At 46.4% G+C, this 19,462-nt stretch overlaps 1 protein-coding gene across 1 annotated transcript in view; it reads right to left on the bottom strand.

Moving 5' to 3' along the window:
* Positions 1–19,462, bottom strand: part of LOC116375772 (anoctamin-1-like) — a 214,212-nt gene that overhangs the window by 181,445 nt on the left and 13,305 nt on the right. The window contains exons 2-3 of the mRNA XM_031832859.1: positions 11,162–11,316; positions 8,359–8,664 (exon numbers count right to left, since the gene is read on the bottom strand). Coding sequence (XP_031688719.1) covers positions 8,359–8,664; positions 11,162–11,316 — 461 coding nt within the window. The remainder of the gene's footprint in view (positions 1–8,358; positions 8,665–11,161; positions 11,317–19,462) is intronic.

The following is a 19,462-nucleotide window of genomic DNA, read 5'->3' as shown; positions in this document are numbered from 1 at the left end:
ACACAATGAGCAGCTGTAACACAGCCTAGCTGACGAGCAGCTGACACACAACCGAGCTGAAGAGCTGCTGAAACACAACCTTGCTGACGAGTAGCTGACACACAACCGAGCTGAAGAGCTGCTGACACACAACCTAGCTGACGAGCAGCTGACAAGCTAGCTGATGAGCATCTGACGAGTAGCTGACACAACCTAGCCAACGAGCATTTAACGAGTTGCTGACACACAACCTTGCTAACGAGCAGCTGACGAGCAGCTGACACACAACCTAGCTGACGAGCAGCTGATGAGCAGCTGACACACAACCTAGCTGACGAGCAGCTGACACACAACCTAGCTGAAGAGCAGCTGACCCAACACCTAGCTGACGAGCAGCTGACACACAACCTAGCTGACGAGCAGCTGACACACAACCTAGCTGAAGAGCAGCTGACACAACACCTAGCTGACGAGCAGCTAACACACAATCTATCTCACGAGCAGCTGACACACAACCTAGCTGACGAGCAGCTGACACACAACCTAGCTGATGAGCAGCTGACACACAAGCTAGCTTTCGAGCAGCTGACACACAACCTAGCTGACGAGCAGCTGATGAGTAGCGGACACACATCCTAGCTGACGAATATCTGACGAGTAGCTGACACACAACCTATCTCACGAGCAGCTGACACACAACCTAGCTGACGAGCAGCTGACACACAACCTAGCTGACGAGCAGCTGACGAGTAGCTTACACATAACCTAGCTTACTAGCAGCTAACAGCCAACCTAGCCGACAAGAATCTGACAACCAAGCTGATGAGCATCTGACGAGTAGCTGACACACAACCTAGCTGACGAGTAGCTGACAGACAACCTAGCTGACGAGTAGCTGACACACAACCTAGCTGACGAGTAGCTGACACACAACCTAGCTGACGAGCTGCTGAAACACAACCTAGCTGACGAGCTGCTGACGAGTAGCTGACACACAACCTAGCTGACGAGCAGCTGACGCACAATCTAGCTGACGAGCATCTGACACACAACCTAGCTGACGAGCAGCTGACGAGTAGCTTACACATAACCTACCTTACTAGCAGCTAATAGACAACCTAGCCGACAAGAATTTAACAAACAACCTAGCTGACGAGCAGCTGACACACAACCTAGCTGAAGAGCAGCTGACACAACACCTAGCTGACGAGCAGCTGACACACAACCTAGCTGACGAGCAGCTGACACACAACCTAGCTGATGAGCAGCTGACACACAAGCTAGCTTTCGAGCAGCTGACACACAACCTAGCTGACGAGCAGCTGATGAGTAGCTGACACACATCCTAGCTGACGAATATCTGACGAGTAGCTGACACACAACCTATCTCACGAGCAGCTGACACACAACCTAGCTGACGAGCAGCTGACACACAACCTAGCTGAAGAGCAGCTGACCCAACACCTAGCTGACGAGCAGCTGACACACAACCTAGCTGACGAGCAGCTGACACACAACCTAGCTGAAGAGCAGCTGACACAACACCTAGCTGACGAGCAGCTAACACACAATCTATCTCACGAGCAGCTGACACACAACCTAGCTGACGAGCAGCTGACACACAACCTAGCTGACGAGCAGCTGATGAGCAGCTGACACTCAACCTAGCTGACGAGCAGCTGACACACAACCTAGCTGAAGAGCAGCTGACCCAACACCTAGCTGACGAGCAGCTGACACACAACCTAGCTGACGAGCAGCTGACACACAACCTAGCTGACGAGCTGCTGAAACACAACCTAGCTGACGAGCAGCTGACGAGTAGCTGACACACAACCTAGCTGAAGAGCAGCTGACACAACACCTAGCTGACGGGCAGCTAACACACAATCTATCTCACGAGCAGCTGACACACAACCTAGCTGACGAGCAGCTGACACACAACCTAGCTGACGAGCTGCTGAAACACAACCTAGCTGACGAGCAGCTGACAAGTAGCTGACACACAACCTAGCTGACGAGCAGCTGACGAGCAGCTGACACACAACCTAGCTGACGAGCATCTGACAAACAACCTAGCTGACGAGCAGCTGACGAGTAGCTTACACATAACCAACCTTACTAGCAGCTAATAGACAACCTAGCCGACAAGAATCTGACAAACAACCTAGCTGACGAGCAGCTGACACACAACCTAGCTGACGAGCAGCTGACACACAACCTAGCTGAAGAGCAGCTGACACAACACCTAGCTGACGAGCAGCTAACACACAACCTAACTGACGAGCAGCTGACACACAACCTAGCTGACGAGCAGCTGACACACAACCTAGCTGATGAGCAGCAGACACACAAGCTAGCTTTCGAGCAGCTGACACACAACCTAGCTGACGAGCAGCTGATGAGTAGCTGACACACATCCTAGCTGACGAGCAGCTGACACACAACCTAGCTGTCGAGCTGCTGACAAGTAGCTGACACACATCCTAGCTGACGAATATCTGACGAGTAGCTGACACACAACCTATCTCACGAGCAGCTGACACACAACCTAGCTGACGAGCAGCTGACACACAACCTAGCTGACGAGCAGCTGACGAGTAGCTTACACATAACCTAGCTTACTAGCAGCTAACAGACAACCTAGCCGCAAGAATCTGACAACCAAGCTGATGAGCATCTGACGAGTAGCTGACACACAACCTAGCTGACGAGTAGCTGACAGACAACCTAGCTGATGAGTAGCTGACACACAACCTAGCTGACGAGCTGCTGAAACACAACCTAGCTGACGAGCAGCTGACGAGTAGCTGACACACAACCTAGCTGACGAGCAGCTGACACACAACCTAGCTGACGAGCAGCTGACACACAACCTAGCTGATGCGTAGCTGACACACAACCTAGCTTACGAGTAGCTGACGAGCAGCTGACACACAAACTAACTGACGAGCAGCTGACACACAACCTAACTGTCGAGCAGCTGACACAAAACCTAGCTGATGAGTAGCTGACACAACCTAGCTGACGAGTAGCTGACACAACCCAGCTGTAGCTGACACAATGAGCAGCTGTAACACAGCCTAGCTGACGAGCAGCTGACACACAACCGAGCTGAAGAGCTGCTGAAACACAACCTTGCTGACGAGTAGCTGACACACAACCGAGCTGAAGAGCTGCTGACACACAACCTAGCTGACGAGCAGCTGACAAGCTAGCTGATGAGCATCTGACGAGTAGCTGACACAACCTAGCCAACGAGCATTTAACGAGTTGCTGACACACAACCTTGCTAACGAGCAGCTGACGAGCAGCTGACACACAACCTAGCTGACGAGCAGCTGATGAGCAGCTGACACACAACCTAGCTGACGAGCAGCTGACACACAACCTAGCTGAAGAGCAGCTGACCCAACACCTAGCTGACGAGCAGCTGACACACAACCTAGCTGACGAGCAGCTGACACACAACCTAGCTGAAGAGCAGCTGACACAACACCTAGCTGACGAGCAGCTAACACACAATCTATCTCACGAGCAGCTGACACACAACCTAGCTGACGAGCAGCTGACACACAACCTAGCTGATGAGCAGCTGACACACAAGCTAGCTTTCGAGCAGCTGACACACAACCTAGCTGACGAGCAGCTGATGAGTAGCGGACACACATCCTAGCTGACGAATATCTGACGAGTAGCTGACACACAACCTATCTCACGAGCAGCTGACACACAACCTAGCTGACGAGCAGCTGACACACAACCTAGCTGACGAGCAGCTGACGAGTAGCTTACACATAACCTAGCTTACTAGCAGCTAACAGCCAACCTAGCCGACAAGAATCTGACAACCAAGCTGATGAGCATCTGACGAGTAGCTGACACACAACCTAGCTGACGAGTAGCTGACAGACAACCTAGCTGACGAGTAGCTGACACACAACCTAGCTGACGAGTAGCTGACACACAACCTAGCTGACGAGCTGCTGAAACACAACCTAGCTGACGAGCTGCTGACGAGTAGCTGACACACAACCTAGCTGACGAGCAGCTGACGCACAATCTAGCTGACGAGCATCTGACACACAACCTAGCTGACGAGCAGCTGACGAGTAGCTTACACATAACCTACCTTACTAGCAGCTAATAGACAACCTAGCCGACAAGAATTTAACAAACAACCTAGCTGACGAGCAGCTGACACACAACCTAGCTGAAGAGCAGCTGACACAACACCTAGCTGACGAGCAGCTGACACACAACCTAGCTGACGAGCAGCTGACACACAACCTAGCTGATGAGCAGCTGACACACAAGCTAGCTTTCGAGCAGCTGACACACAACCTAGCTGACGAGCAGCTGATGAGTAGCTGACACACATCCTAGCTGACGAATATCTGACGAGTAGCTGACACACAACCTATCTCACGAGCAGCTGACACACAACCTAGCTGACGAGCAGCTGACACACAACCTAGCTGACGAGCAGCTGATGAGTAGCTTACACATAACCTAGCTTACTAGCAGCTAACAGCCAACCTAGCCGACAAGAATCTGACAACCAAGCTGATGAGCATCTGACGAGTAGCTGACAGACAACCTAGCTGACGAGTAGCTGACACACAACCTAGCTGACGAGCTGCTGAAGCACAACCTAGCTGACGAGTAGCTGACACACAACCTAGCTGACGAGCTGCTGAAACACAACCTAGCTGACGAGCTGCTGACGAGTAGCTGACACACAACCTAGCTGACGAGCAGCTGACGCACAACCTTCACCAAAGTGGGGAAATTACATGATTGTGTAGCAGAATCTAATGTTTACTAACCTGCATCCAGACCTTTAATCTATACCATTGCTAGACAGGGAAGGAGTTGATTTGGAAGACTGTTATAAAGACTATACGGGAAACCATGCAGGGTGTTCAGTGGTAAGAAAACAAGGAAAATAATTTCGAGGAAAAACTTGAGTATTGTCCTCAACTGTGTTCAGCCAAATTGGCAGGACTTAAGGCATTGACTGGAGCATGTGTGCTAGGGAAAGGAAAGACAGTTAATATCTATACTGATTCAGCATATGCACACAGAATATGTCACTTGTTTGGAGCTGTTTGGAAACAAAGAGAAGTTAAGAAAAGTGATGGTACACCCATACAACATCACGCACAAATTGCAAAGTTAATGACGGCATTGATGTATCCTAAAAAAAATTGCGATAATAAAATGTCAAGCACATAAAAAAGGAAATGATTTTGTTGCTCGGGGAAACAATTTCAGAGATGAAGCAGCAAAAAAGGCATCTAAATGCACTGTTCCAATATTAATAGCCTCTACGATTAGTCTTGTATCTTCACCATATCCTGATGATATAATTCATATCCAAGCTCGAGCCGGGATCAATTAACAATCCGTGTGGAAACAAAAGTGGGCCTCCACAGACAGGAAAGGACTATGGAGATCCTATAATGGAACCATAGTAGCGCCCACGACTTTGCTGAGTTTACTTATTAATGATGCCCATGGTCATGACCATTGTGCAAGGGGGGAGATAATAAGGAAAATGTAAAAACAAGGATACTGGTCACCATAGCTGCAGGCAACAGTAGATGAGGCATTCATGAGATGTGAAATATGTGCGCAAAATAACCTACGTAAAGGGATAACTACACCTATAGGCCACATACCGGTCCCTGAAGGACCATTTCAACACATTGTAATAGACTATGTGGATATGATAACCAGTACGTGGCAAGAGGTACATGCTAGTTATTATAGACAGATTTAGCTGGATAGAAGCAATACCATCTGCAGATCAGGGAGCAGGAACAGTGATAAAGTTCTTGACCAGAGAAGTAATACCAAGTTTTGGGATACCAACAGAAATCAGCTCAGATAATGGATCAGCATTTGTGCGAAAAATAGTAAAACTGGTGACACAACAGCTAAGAATGAAGCAAAGGCTGGGATGTGTTTATCATCCCCAGTTGCAAGGGATGGTTGAAAGGGCAAATGGAACCCTCAAGGATAAAATAAATAAAATCTGTGCAACTTCAGGGCTGAATTGGGTAGATGCTTTACTGCTTGCTTTAATGAGTTGTCACATGGAAACTAACAGAAGCACGCGCCTATGGTATGAACGGGCTCAATATACAGCGTCTAAATTAAGACTGACAAATTGCTTACAAACTAGCCGACCGGCATCCGATGCAACCTAGCTGACCGGCAGCCGACGCAACCTAGCCGACGCGACTGGTAGCCGACACAACCTAGCAAACGCGACTGGTAGCCGACACAACCTAGCATACGCGCCTGGTAGCCGACGCAACCTAGCAGACGTGCCTGGTAGCCGACGCAACCTAGCAGACGCGCCTGGTAGCCGACGCAACCTAGCATACGCGCCTGGTAGCCGACGCAACCTAGCAGACGCGCCTGGTAGCCGACGCAACCTAGCAGACGCGCCTGGTAGCCGATGCAACCTAGCAGACACGCCTGGTAGCCGACGCAACCTAGCAGACGCGACTGGTAGCCGACGCAACCTAGCCGACTGGTAGCCGACGCAACCTAGCCGACTGGTAGCCGATGCAACCTAGCTGACTAGTAGTGTATATATAACCTAGCTGTCTAGTAGCTGATCAATATCAAATCAAAGTTTATTTGTCATTTGCGCAAAATACAACAGGTGAAATGTGAAATGCTTACCTACAGGCTTTAACCTCTTAAGCCCACCCGACGCGCAGACGTCTCATGTAGCCATCAGCGAATGCAAATGCAAATGCGATACGCCAACTGCTAATAGCACTTGTTAAAACTCAAACGTTCATTAAAACACACATGCAGGGTACTGAAAGCTACACTCGTTGTGAATCTAGCCAACAAGTCAGATTATTAAAATGCTTTTCGGCGAAAGCATGAGAAGCTATTATCTGATAGCATGCAACACCCCGAAATACCTGAATGCGACGTAAACAAAATAATTAGCATAGCCGGCCCTACACAAATAGCAGAAATAAAATATAAAACTTTCATTACCTTTGACGAGCTTCTTTGTTGGCACTCCTATATGTCCCATAAACATCACTATTGGGTCTTTTTTGCGATTAAATCGGTCCATATATACCCAAAATATCCATCTATGGAAACTGTGTGATTCAGAAAAAAACACTGTTTCAAAACGCAACGTCATTTTTTTAAATTAAAAAAGTTGACGATAAACTTTCACAAAACACTTCGAAATACTTTTGTAATCCAACTTTAGGTATTAGTAAACGTTAATAATCTATCAAATTGATCACGGGGCGATGTGTATTCAATAGCTCCACGTCTTCAAATCATGTTCGGAAATCTCTCTTCCAAAACTTCCTGTCGGAGACCGGAAGGAATGGGCTCTCTCGAACTCGTTTGACCAAGAAACAACGTCCAGGCAATTGACAAGACTGGCGACATCGTGTGGAAGCTGTAGGACTTGCAATCTCAGCCCCATTTAATTTGGTGTCCCATAGAAAATACATGCAAGTGGCGCATTGATATTTTTTCCAGTTTTCAGTGATCAGTTTTTCTTGCGCTTTTCGATGAAACACACGCTCTGTTATAGTCACAGCCGTGATTTAACCAGTTTTAGAAACGTGAGAGTGTTTTCTATCCACACATACTAATCATATGCATATACTATATTCCTGGCATGAGTAGCAGGACGCTGAAATGTTGCGCGATTTTTAACTGAATGTTCGAAAAAGTAGGGGGTAGGCTTAACAGGTTTTAACCAACAGTGGAAAAAAATACAACCTAGCTGTCTAGTAGCTGACTAGTAGCTAACAGTAGCATGGAAAGTAACTTCTCACTGTCATACGTTTTGCTAGCTAGGCAATTAGATAGCCAACCCATTGTTGTGTAATTCAAAACAAAGCCTTATATTCTTTCTATCTATGAGGAAGGATACTTTGGTTAGCATGCTCATAGCTAACAATCAGCTAGCTTCCTAAACAGTTAGCATTACTAGTGTCAGATAGCCAACATGACAAAAAAGTTAGTATCTAGCATTCAGTTAGCTACCTAAACATTTAGCAATACTAGAAGCTAACAATCAGCTAGCTTCCAAAACACTTAGCAATGCTAAGTGTAGCACACATGACAAACCAAGCTAGTAAATAGCAATCAGCTAGCTACCTAAACAATTAGCAATAATTTAGCTAACAATGTGTTATCTCTCTGGGATTTCATTGTACTTTTAAATTGTTTTAAACTGTACTAACTATTTACCAAAAAAATCTATCAATCAATGAATAGATGTTTTCATTTATTAAGAAAAGTAGCATTGGACAGATACCTTAATAACATACACAGCTCTAATCTCTTGTCCAGAGGTAGATTATAATATATTACCTCCTTGTCTCTCTCCAGCTGCAGGCCCTGCTCCAACAGCCCAGACTCAAACTCCTCCCTCATCATAGCTTTCTCTTCCTCACTCAGTTGAGACTCCTCCCCCTCTGGCAACCCTGCCTCCAGCTCAGGCTGCGTATCTCGTCTCAGCATGCTGGGTAGCGGAAGGCTCCCATTGGATGCTTGAGAGGTGAGGGAGAGACGATGCAGGGAGATCCTCCTCTTCTTATAGTTATAGCACAGAATATAGTCCACCTTCCTCTGGCCGTCTGCAAAGAATGTTCCTTTACCAAGCTCTATGGTGGGCTCCTACACGCACGCGCACACACACAAATCCAAATGAGGTTTTCTTGTGTTAGGGTTAGGGGTGAGAGGGGAGTGTTAAGGTGGGCAAGACATAGTGCTGGTAGCTTTGTCCCAGATTTTGTTCTGCTCTCTTGCCAACTCAAAACATGTTTGGTATGACAATTATAAACAGAGTTGGACAAGACAGAGATGCTAGTTCTAGGTCCCAAGAAACAAAGAGATCTTCTGTTGAATCTGACAATTAATCTTGATGGTTGTACTGTCGTCTCAAATAAAACTGTGAAGGATCTCGGCGTTACTCTGGACCCTAATCTCTCTTTTGACGAACATATCAAGACTGTTTCAAGGACAGCTTTTTTTCCATCTACGTAACATTGCAAAAATCTGAAATTTTCTGTCCAAAATTGATGCAGAAAAATTTATCCATGCTTTTGTCACTTCTAGGTTAGACTACTGCAATACTCTACTTTCCAACTACCCGGATAAAGCACTAAATAAACTTCAGATAAACACAGCTGCTAAACACGGCTGCTAGAATCTTGACTAGAACCAAAAAATGTGATCACATTACTCCAGTGCTAGCCTCTTTACACTGGCTTAAGGGTTGATTTCAAGGTTTCACTGCTAACCTACAAAGCATTACATGGGCTTGCTCCCACCTCTCTTTCCGATTTGGTCCTGCCGTACATACCTACACGTACGCTACGGTCACAAGACGCAGGCCTCCTTACTGTCCCTAGAATTTCTAAACAAATAGCTGGTGGTAGGGCTTTCTCCTATAGACCTCCATTTTTATGGAATGGTCTGCCTACCCATGTGAGAGACGTAGACTCAGTCTCAACCTTTAAGTCTTTATTGAAGACTCATCTCTTCAGTAGGTCCTATGATTGAGTGTAGTCTGGCCCAGGAGTGTGAAGGTGAGCGGAAAGGCACTGGTGCTACGAACTGCCCTTGCTGTCTCTGCCTGGCCGGTTCCCCTCTCTCCACTGGGATTCTCTGCCTCTAACCCTATTACATGGGCTGAGTCACTGGCTTACTGGTGCTCTTCCATGCCGTCCCTGAGAGGGGTGCGTCACTTGAGTGTTTGAGTCACTAACGTGATCTTCCTGACTGGGTTGTCACGTCCCCTTGGGTTGTGCCGTGGCGGAGATCTTTGTGGGCTATACTCGGCCTTGTCTCAGGATGGTAAGTTGCTGGTTGAAGATATCCCTCTAGTGGTGTGGGGGCTGTGCTTTGGCAAAGTGGATGGAGTTATATCCTGCCTGTTTGGCCATGTCCGGGGGTATCGTTGGATGGGGCCACAATGTCTCCTAACCACTCCTGTCTCAGCCTCCAGTATTTATGCTGCAGTAGTTTATGTGTTGGGGGGCTAGGGCCAGTCTGTTATATCTGGAGTATTTCTCCTGTCTTATCCGGTGTCCTGTGTGAATTTAAGTATGCTCTCTCTAACTCTCTCTCTCTTTCACGCTCTCTCTCTCTCTCTCTTTCTCTCTCTCCATGCCTCACTACCTGGCCTGATGACTCCTTGTTGTCCCCAGTCCACCTGGCCGTACTCCTGCTACAGTTTCAACTGTTCTGCCTGTGGCTCTGGAATCCTGACCTGTTCACCGGACGTGCTACCTGTCCCAGACCTGTTGTTTTCAATTCTCTAGAGACAGCAGGAGCGGTAGAGATACTCTGAATGATCGGCTATGAAAAGCCAACTGACATTTACTCCTGAGGTGCTGACCTGTTGCACCCTCGACATTCACTGTGATTATTATTATTTGACCCCTTCTAGTCACCTATGAACATTTGAACATCTTGGCCATTCTCTGTTATAATCTCAACCCGGCACAGCCAGAAGAGGACTGGCCACCCCTCACAACCTGGTTCCTCTCTAGGTTTCTTCCTAGGTTCTGGCCTTCTAGGGAGTTTTTCTGCTTCTACACCTGCATTGCTTGCTGTTTGGGGTTTTAGGCTGGGTTTCTGTACAGGACTGTGAGATATCAGCTGATGTAAGAAGGGCTTTATAAATACATTTGATTTGATTTGAGTTGAGTTGAGTTGTCAAGAGAGCAGACAATCAGATCTGGGACCAGACTTTGAAAATACCTAAAAGATAAAAGATAACAGTACACCTGTTTCAATAATAGCTGAAAGATAACAGTACAGACTATCACTAAGGCTGTCTGAAAAGGTTATCAGATATCAAATCCTTGTATCCTCTGTCCTGGTTTCCTCCAATGCCTCACCTCCCTCTTAATGCGCATTTGAGGAGAGGATTCAAGGTCCCTCCAATGAACCTCCTCTTCCAATTAGTTTTAAGAAGGAGGTGAGGAAACAAGGACGGAGCAAACAAGTAATGGTTGGTAATATCTTCAGTAAAGCAGATGCCTAGTATTTAGTAAAACAGCAATGGAGTCTCCAAATTGAAGATACATGTGAAGGGTTAGGGGTCAGGGGTTAGAGGTCAGGGACTAGAGGTTAAAGGTCAGGAGTTAGGGATTAAAGATTGTACCGTGGTAGGCTGCTTCGCGCTGCCCGGGGGATTTCCATTATCCAACCCCATCTCAGAGAGCGAGCAAGCCAATGAGCGAAGCTTCTCAGATTGGACAGATGATGACTCACCCATCGCCCTGGCAACACGCATACGCTCCGTGCCGTTCCACGCTTCTGTCAGGGTGACACACACACACACACACGCGCACGCACACACAAATAGTTGATAGACAGACAATATCTGAACTGTTGTTTTTGTTATCCATCCCTGTGTCTCAGTTGGGACCGGAACCCTGCTCTCCAATGTATTTACCATTAGGCCAAGTGGAGAAACGAATGTATTTATCATTAGGCCAAATGTAGAAACCAACGTACAGTATTTACCATTTGTCCAAGTGAAAATTGCATCTTGGGAGAAAGGTGACACTGGGTGTTTCTCAAAATGCATTCTTCCTAAATTGGAGCATGGAACGGTCGCATTATCAGTCCAATTCAAAGTATGTAAAACGGGGAACGGAGGCAAATTTTTAGATGCATACTTTGTTTGTACACATTTCAAAGCATCAAAGCTTCAACTGAAATATTCCCAGGATTGTTTACATAATGTGACACAACCACACAAAAAAATGAATAATTTATTGAAAACAATCCCGGCTGGTTTTGTGCTGAAGTGAGACAATGTGAACTCAGAATGAGAATGTTGTCCATCCACATATCATATGTTGCCTGACTACAATAGTTTATAATGATATATTAATAAATACATTGTGTTCATTTTGGGATGTTTAACTGCCCAGAAAACCAATTTTGGTGTTGTAGATCGCAGTCTAACTGACAAGGAATTGGAAGCTAGCTTGCTAATGTAAGAATTTGTAGCTAACGTTGGCCATATACGTAAACAACATTAGTTTTAGGTAGCTGGCTAGCTGGATTATTCCGATTCACATATACAGTTGAATTCGGAAGTTTACATACACCTTAGCCAAATACATTTAAATTCAGTATTTCACAATTCCTGACATTTATCCTAGTAAAAATGCCCTCTCTTAGGTCAGTTAATAAGATTACCACTTTATTTTAAGAATGTGAAATGTCAGAATAATAGAGGGAATGATATACACTTAAACAACAGAATGTAACTCCAAGTCAATCACACTTCTGTGAAATCAAACTGTCCACTTAGGAAGCAACACTGATTGACAATAAATTTCACATGCTGTTGGTGCAAATGGAATTGACAACAGGTGGAAATTATAGGCAATTAGCAAGACATACCCAATAAAGGAGTGGTTCTGCAGGTGATAACCACAGACCACTTCTCAGTTCCTATGCTTCCTGGCTGATGTTTTGGTCACTTTTGAATGCTGGTAGTGCTTTCACTCTAGTGGTAGCATGAGACGGAGTCTACAATCCACACAAGTGGCTCAGGTAGTGCAGCTCATCCAGGATGGCACATCAATGCGAGCTGTGGCAAGAAGGTTTGCTGTGTCTGTCAGCGTAGTGTCCAGAACATGGAGGCGCTACCAGGAGACAGGCCAGTACATAAGGAGACGTGGAGGAGGCCGTAGGAGGGCAACAACCCAGCAGTAGGACCACTACCTCCGCCTTTGTGCAAGGAGGAGCAGGAGGAGCACTGCCAGAGCCCTGCAAAATTCCCTCCAGCAGGCCACAAATGTGCATGTGTCTGCTCAAACGGTCAGAAACAGACTTCATGAGGGTGGTATGAGGGCCCGACGTCCACAGGTGGGGGTTGTGCTTACAGCCCAACACCGTGCAGGACGTTTGGCATTTGCCAGAGAACACCAAGATTGGCAAATTCGCCACTGGTGCCCTGTGCTCTTCACAGATGAAAGCAGGTTCACATGAGCACATGTGACAGTCTGGAGACGCCGTGGAGAATGTTCTGCTGCCTGCAACATCCTCCAGAATGACCGGTTTGGCGGTGGGTCAGTCATGGTGTGGGGTGGCATTTCTTTGGGGGGCCGCACAGCCCTCCATGTGCTCGCCAGAGGTAGCCTGACTGCCATCAGGTACCGAGATGAGATCCTCAGACCCCTTGTGAGACCATATGCTGGTGCGGTTGGCCCTGGGTTCCTCCTAATGCAAGACAATGCTAGACCTCATGTGGCTGGAATGTGTCAGCAATTCCTGCAAGAGGAAGGCATTGATACTATGGACTGGCCCGCCCGTTCCCCAGACCTGAATCCAATTGAGCACATCTGGGACATCATGTCTCGCTCCATCCACCAACGCCACGTTGCACCACAGACTGTCCAGGAGTTGGCGGATGCTTTAGTCCATGTCTGGAAGGAGATCCCTCGGGAGACCATCCGCCACCTCATCAGGAGCATGCCCAGGCGTTGTAGGGAGGTCATACAGGCACGTGGAGGCCACACACACTACTGAGCCTCATTTTGACTTGTTTTACGGACATTACATCAAAGTTGGATCCGCCTGTAGTGTGGTTTTCCACTTTAATTTGGAGTTTGACTCCAAATCCAGACCTCCATGGGTTGATAAATTTGATTTCCATTGATCATTTTTGTGTGATTTTGTTGTCAGCACATTCAACTATGTAAAGAAAAAAGTATTTAATAAGAATATTTCATTCATTCAGATCTAGGATGTGTTATTTTAGTGTTCCCTTTATTTTTTTGAGCAGTGTATTTCATATTTTATTTCTTTCATCACAAGTGTACAAGTGTACATACACTCAATTAGTATTTGGTAGCACTTCCTGACTGATGTCTTGAGATGTTGCTTCAATCTATCCACATAATTTTCCATCCTCATGATGAACGTGTCTCCTTCCTGAGCGGTGTGACGGCTGCGTGGTCCTATAGTGTTCATTCTTGCATACTATTGTTTGCACAGATGAACATGGTACCTTCAGGTGTTTGGAAATTGCTCCCAAGGATGAACCAGACTTGTGGAGGTCTAGAATTTTTTGTCTGAGGTCTTGGCTGATTTCTTTTGATTTTCCAATGATGTCAAGCAAATAGGCACTGAGTTTGAAGGTAGGCCTTGAAAAACATCCACAGGTACACCTCAAATCAAATCAAATTTTATTTGTCACATACACATGGTTAGCAGATGTTAGTGCGAGTGTAGCGAAATGCTTGTGCTTCTAGTTCCGACAATGCAGTAATAACCAACAAGTAATCTAGCTAACAATTCCAAAACTACTACCTTATAGACACAAGTGTAAGGGGATAAAGAATATGTACATAAAGATATATGAATGAGTGACGGTACAGAGCGGCATAGGCAAGATACAGTAGATGGTATTGAGTGCAGTATATACATATGAGATGAGTATGTAAACAAAGTGGCATAGTTAAAGTGGCTAGTGATACATGTATTACATAAGGATGCAGTAGATGATAGAGTACAGTATATACATATACATATGAGATGAATAATGTAGGGAACATTATATTGGGTAGCATTGTTTAAAGTGGCTAGTGATATATTTTACATCATTTCCCATCAATTCCCATTATTAAAGTGGCTGGAGTTGAGTCAGTGTGTTGGCAGCAGCCACTCAATGTTAGTGGTGGCTGTTTAACAGTCTGATGGCCTTGAGATAGAAGCTGTTTTTCAGTCTCTCGGTCCCAGCTTTGATGCACCTGTACTGACCTCGCCTTCTGGATGATAGCGGGGTGAACAGGCAGTGGCTCGGGTGGTTGCTGTCCTTGATGATCTTTATGGCCTTCCTGTGACATCGGGTGGCGTAGGTGTCCTGGAGGGCAGGTAGTTTGCCCCCGGTGATGCGTTGTGCAGACCTCACTACCCTCTGGAGAGCCTTACGGTTGTGGGCGGAACAGTTGCCGTACCAGGCGGTGATACAGCCCGACAGGATGCTCTCGATTGTGCATCTGTAGATGTTTGTGAGTGCTTTTGGTGACAAGCCGAATTTCTTCAGCCTCCTGAGGTTGAAGAGGCGCTGCTGCGCCTTCTTCACGATGCTTTCTGTGTGGGTGGACCAATTCAGTTTGTCTGTGATGTGTACGCCGAGGAACTTAAAACTTACTACCCTCTCCACTACTGTTCCATCGATGTGGATAGGGGGGTGTTCCCTCTGCTGTTTCCTGAAGTCCACAATCATCTCCTTAGTTTTGTTGACGTTGAGTGTGAGGTTATTTTCCTGACACCACACTCCGAGGGCCCTCACCTCCTCCCTGTAGGCCGTCTCGTCGTTGTTGGTAATCAAGCCTACCACTATTGTGTCGTCCGCAAACTTGATGATTGAGTTGGAGGCGTGCGTGGCCACGCAGTCGTGGGTGAACAGGGAGTACAGGAGAGGGCTCAGAACGCACCCTTGTGGGGCCCCAGTGTTGAGGATCAGCGGGGTGGAGATGTTGTTGCCTACCCTCACCACCTGGGGGCGGCCCGTCAGGAAGTCCAGTACCCAGTTGCACAGGGACGGGTCGAGACCCAGTCCCTCGAGCTTGATGACGAGCTTGGAGGGCACTATGGTGTTAAATGCCGAGCTGTAGTCGATGAACAGCATTCTCACATAGGTATTCCTCTTGTCCAGATGGGTTAGGGCAGTGTGCAGTGTGGTTGAGATTGCATCGTCTGTGGACCTATTTGGGCGGTAAGCAAATTGGAGTGGGTCTAGGGTGTCAGGTAGGGTGGAGGTGATATGGTCCTTGACTAGTCTCTCAAAGCACTTCATGATGACGGAAGTGAGTGCTACGGGGCGGTAGTCATTTAGCTCAGTTACCTTAGCTTTCTTGGGAACAGGAACAATGGTGGCCCTCTTGAAGCATGTGGGAACAACAGACTGGGATAGGGATTGATTGAATATGTCCGTAAACACACCAGCCAGCTGGTCTGCGCATGCTCTGAGGGCGTGGCTGGGGATGCCGTCTGGGCCTGCAGCCTTGCGAGGGTTGACACGTTTAAATGTTTTCCTCACGTCGGCTGCAGTGAAGGAGAGTCCGCATGTTTTAGTTGCGGGCAGTGTCAGTGGCACTGTATTGTCCTCAAAGCGGGCAAAAAAGTTATTTAGTCTGCCTGGGAGCAAGACATCCTGGTCCGTGACGGTGCTGGTTCTCTTTTTGTATTCCGTGATTGACTGTAGACCCTGCCACATACCTCTTGTGTCTGAGCCGTTGAATTGCGACTCTACTTTGTCTCTATACTGACGCTTAGCTTGTTTGATTGCCTTGCAGAGGGAATAGTTACACTGTTTGTATTCGGTCATGTTTCCAGTCACCTTGCCCTGATTGAAAGCAGTGGTTCGCGCTTTCAGTTTCACGCGAATGCTGCCATCAATCCACGGTTTCTGGTTTGGGAATGTTTTAATCGTTGCTATGGGAACGACATCTTCAACGCACGTTCTAATGAACTCGCACACCGAATCAGCGTATTCGTCAATGTTGTCGTCTGACGCAATACGGAACATATCCCAGTCCACGTGATGGAAGCAGTCTTGGAGTGTGGAATCAGATTGGTCGGACCAGCGTTGAACAGACCTCAGCGCGGGAGCTTCTTGTTTTAGTTTCTGTCTGTAGGCAGGGATCAACAAAATGGAGTCGTGGTCAGCTTTTCCGAAAGGAGGGCGGGGCAGGGCCTTATATGCGTCGCGGAAGTTGGAATAGCAATGATCCAAGGTTTTTCCCGCCCTGGTTGTGCAATCGATATGCTGATAAAATTTAGGGAGTCTTGTTTTCAGATTAGCCTTGTTAAAATCCCCAGCTACAATGAATGCAGCTTCCGGATATATGGATTCCAGTTTGCAAAGAGTCAAAAAAAGTTCGTTCAGAGCCATCGATGTGTCTGCTTGGGGGGGAATATACACGGCTGTGATTATAATCGAAGAGAATTCCCTTGGTAGATAATGCGGTCTACATTTGATTGTGAGGAATTCTAAATCAGGTGAACAGAAGGACTTGAGTTCCTGTATGTTGTTTTGGCCACACCACGTCACGTTAACCATAAAGCATACGCCCTCGCCCCTCTTCTTACCAGAAAGATGTTTGTTTCTGTCGGCGCGATGCGTGGAGAAACCAGCTGGCTGCACCGTCTCGGATAGCGTCTCTTCAGTGAGCCATGTTTCCGTGAAGCAAAGAACGTTACAGTCTCTGATGTCCCTCTGGAATGCTACCCTTGCTCGGATTTCATCAACCTTGTTGTCAAGAGACTGGACATTGGCGAGGAGAATGCTAGGGAGTGGTGCACGATGTGCCCGTCTCCGGAGTCTGACCAGAAGACCGCTTCGTTTTCCCCTTTTTCAAAGTAATTTTTTGGAGTCGCCGGCTGGGATCCATTCCGTTGTCCTGGGTGAAAGGCAGAACACAGGGTCCGCTTCGCGAAAGTCATATTCTTGGTCTTACTGATGGTGAGTTGACGCTGCTCTTATGTTCAGTAGTTCTTCTCGACTGTATGTAATGAAACCTAAGATGACCTGGGGTACCAATGTAAGAAATAACACGTAAAACAACAAAAAACTGCATAGTTTCCTAGAAACGCGAAGCGAGGCGGCCATCTCTGTCGGCGCGGGAAGTAACATAGTGCTCCAATTGACTTAGTGTCTGTAAACTTCTGACCAACTGGAATTGTGATACAGTGAATTATAAGTGAAATAATCTGTCTGTAAACAATTGTTGGAAAAAATTGTTGGAAAAAATTACTTGTGTCATGCACAAAGTAGAAGTTCTAACTGACATACCAAAACTATAGTTTGTCAACAAGACATTTTTGGAGTGGTTGAAAAACGAGTTTTAATGACTCCATCCTAAGTGTATGTAAACTCCCAACTTCAACTGTAGCTAGCTGACAATTATGAAATAAAACACTTGACTTGTGTAAATATCTTGTTTGTGTAAATACCTAGGCAGCAGCTAATGGGGATCCATAATAAATACAAATACCTAACAGGAAACCAGTTCTAAATCTAACCACCCAACGGGAGACGAGAAATAACTCTATCCACCAAAGAAGAAACCAGCCAGCTCTAACTCTATCCACCAACAAGAAACCAGCCAGCACTAACTCTATCCACCAACAAGAAACCAGCCAGCACTAACTCTATCCACCAACAAGAAACCAGCCAGCACTAACTCTATCCACCAACAAGAAACCAGCCAGCACTAACTCTATCCACCAACAAGAAACCAGCCAGCACTAACTCTATCCACCAACAAGAAACCAGCCAGCACTAACTCTATCCACCAACAAGAAACCAGCCAGCACTAACTCTATCCACCAACAAGAAACCAGCCAGCACTAACTCTATCCACCAACAAGAAACCAGCCAGCACTAACTCTATCCACCAACAAGAAACCAGCCAGCACTAACTCTATCCACCCAACAGGAAACCAGCCAGCACTAACTCTATCCACCCAACAGGAAACCAGCCAGCTCTAACTCGATCCACCAACAAGAAACTTGCCAGCTCTAATTCTATCCACTCAACAGGAAACCAACTCTCACTCTACCTGTTGTAACTGTAATGTGTTACAGAGTTAATGTTTAAGTTAATTCATTGAGCTGTATCTAAAGACATTTCTTTACAGTTATTTACAGATGTAATTTATTACAAGTGAATTACACTTTTGACTGCAAGTTCCAGAATGCCCTGCGACAGGAATGAGAGAAATAACACGCCAGTTATGTGCAGGTGCAAAGTGATTAAACAGACTTTTCCGCTACCATCTTACCTGCATTGCTCTGTAGAATCTAAAGTTGTTAAATGTAACGTGAACAAGTATTATTACTAAAAGAAGCTTTCATATCGAACCCCGATGTCCCGAGTCATTACTTTGAAGACAGTTAATCTAAAATTTGGTGCCGAAATCCGGATACCGATCACTTGTGTACATTGTTGGAATTGCTATCAGCTAAGGAGGACAGTTTGTTTGAACTTGATCGTGGAATTGAACAGTTAACGCCATTGGACGGATTGGAGGCAGAGATTGCATGCACGGAGGATTACAAAGAGCGCATTATCATGCTGAAGAGCCGTGCACAAAGAGTGATAAAGAAGAAACAGGACGTCAATCCACTACCAGCACAGGTGAGTGACGCTAACTCAAACAGATCACAGAGACAATCAGTAAGGCTACCAAAGTTGATTATTATGAAATTCTATGGAGATGTCAGTATGTGGCAGGAGTTTTGGAGCCAGTATGAGACTGCTATTCACAACAATGATTCACTGTGTAATAAAGAGAAGTTTATCTCTCTGAAAACATATCTCACTGGACCAGCTGCAAAGGCAGTAGCAGGACTGATGTTAACAGACAGTAGCTATGATGATGCAATCGCTCTACTCAAGAGCAGATTTGTAAGGAAAGACCTTGTGATTAG

This window comes from Oncorhynchus kisutch, linkage group LG10 (assembly GCF_002021735.2).
Source record: "Oncorhynchus kisutch isolate 150728-3 linkage group LG10, Okis_V2, whole genome shotgun sequence".
In the NCBI taxonomy this organism is placed as follows: Eukaryota; Metazoa; Chordata; class Actinopteri; order Salmoniformes; family Salmonidae; genus Oncorhynchus; species Oncorhynchus kisutch.
Note: the sequence above shows the minus strand (reverse complement) of the source record. Positions and strands in the feature narration are given on the sequence as shown.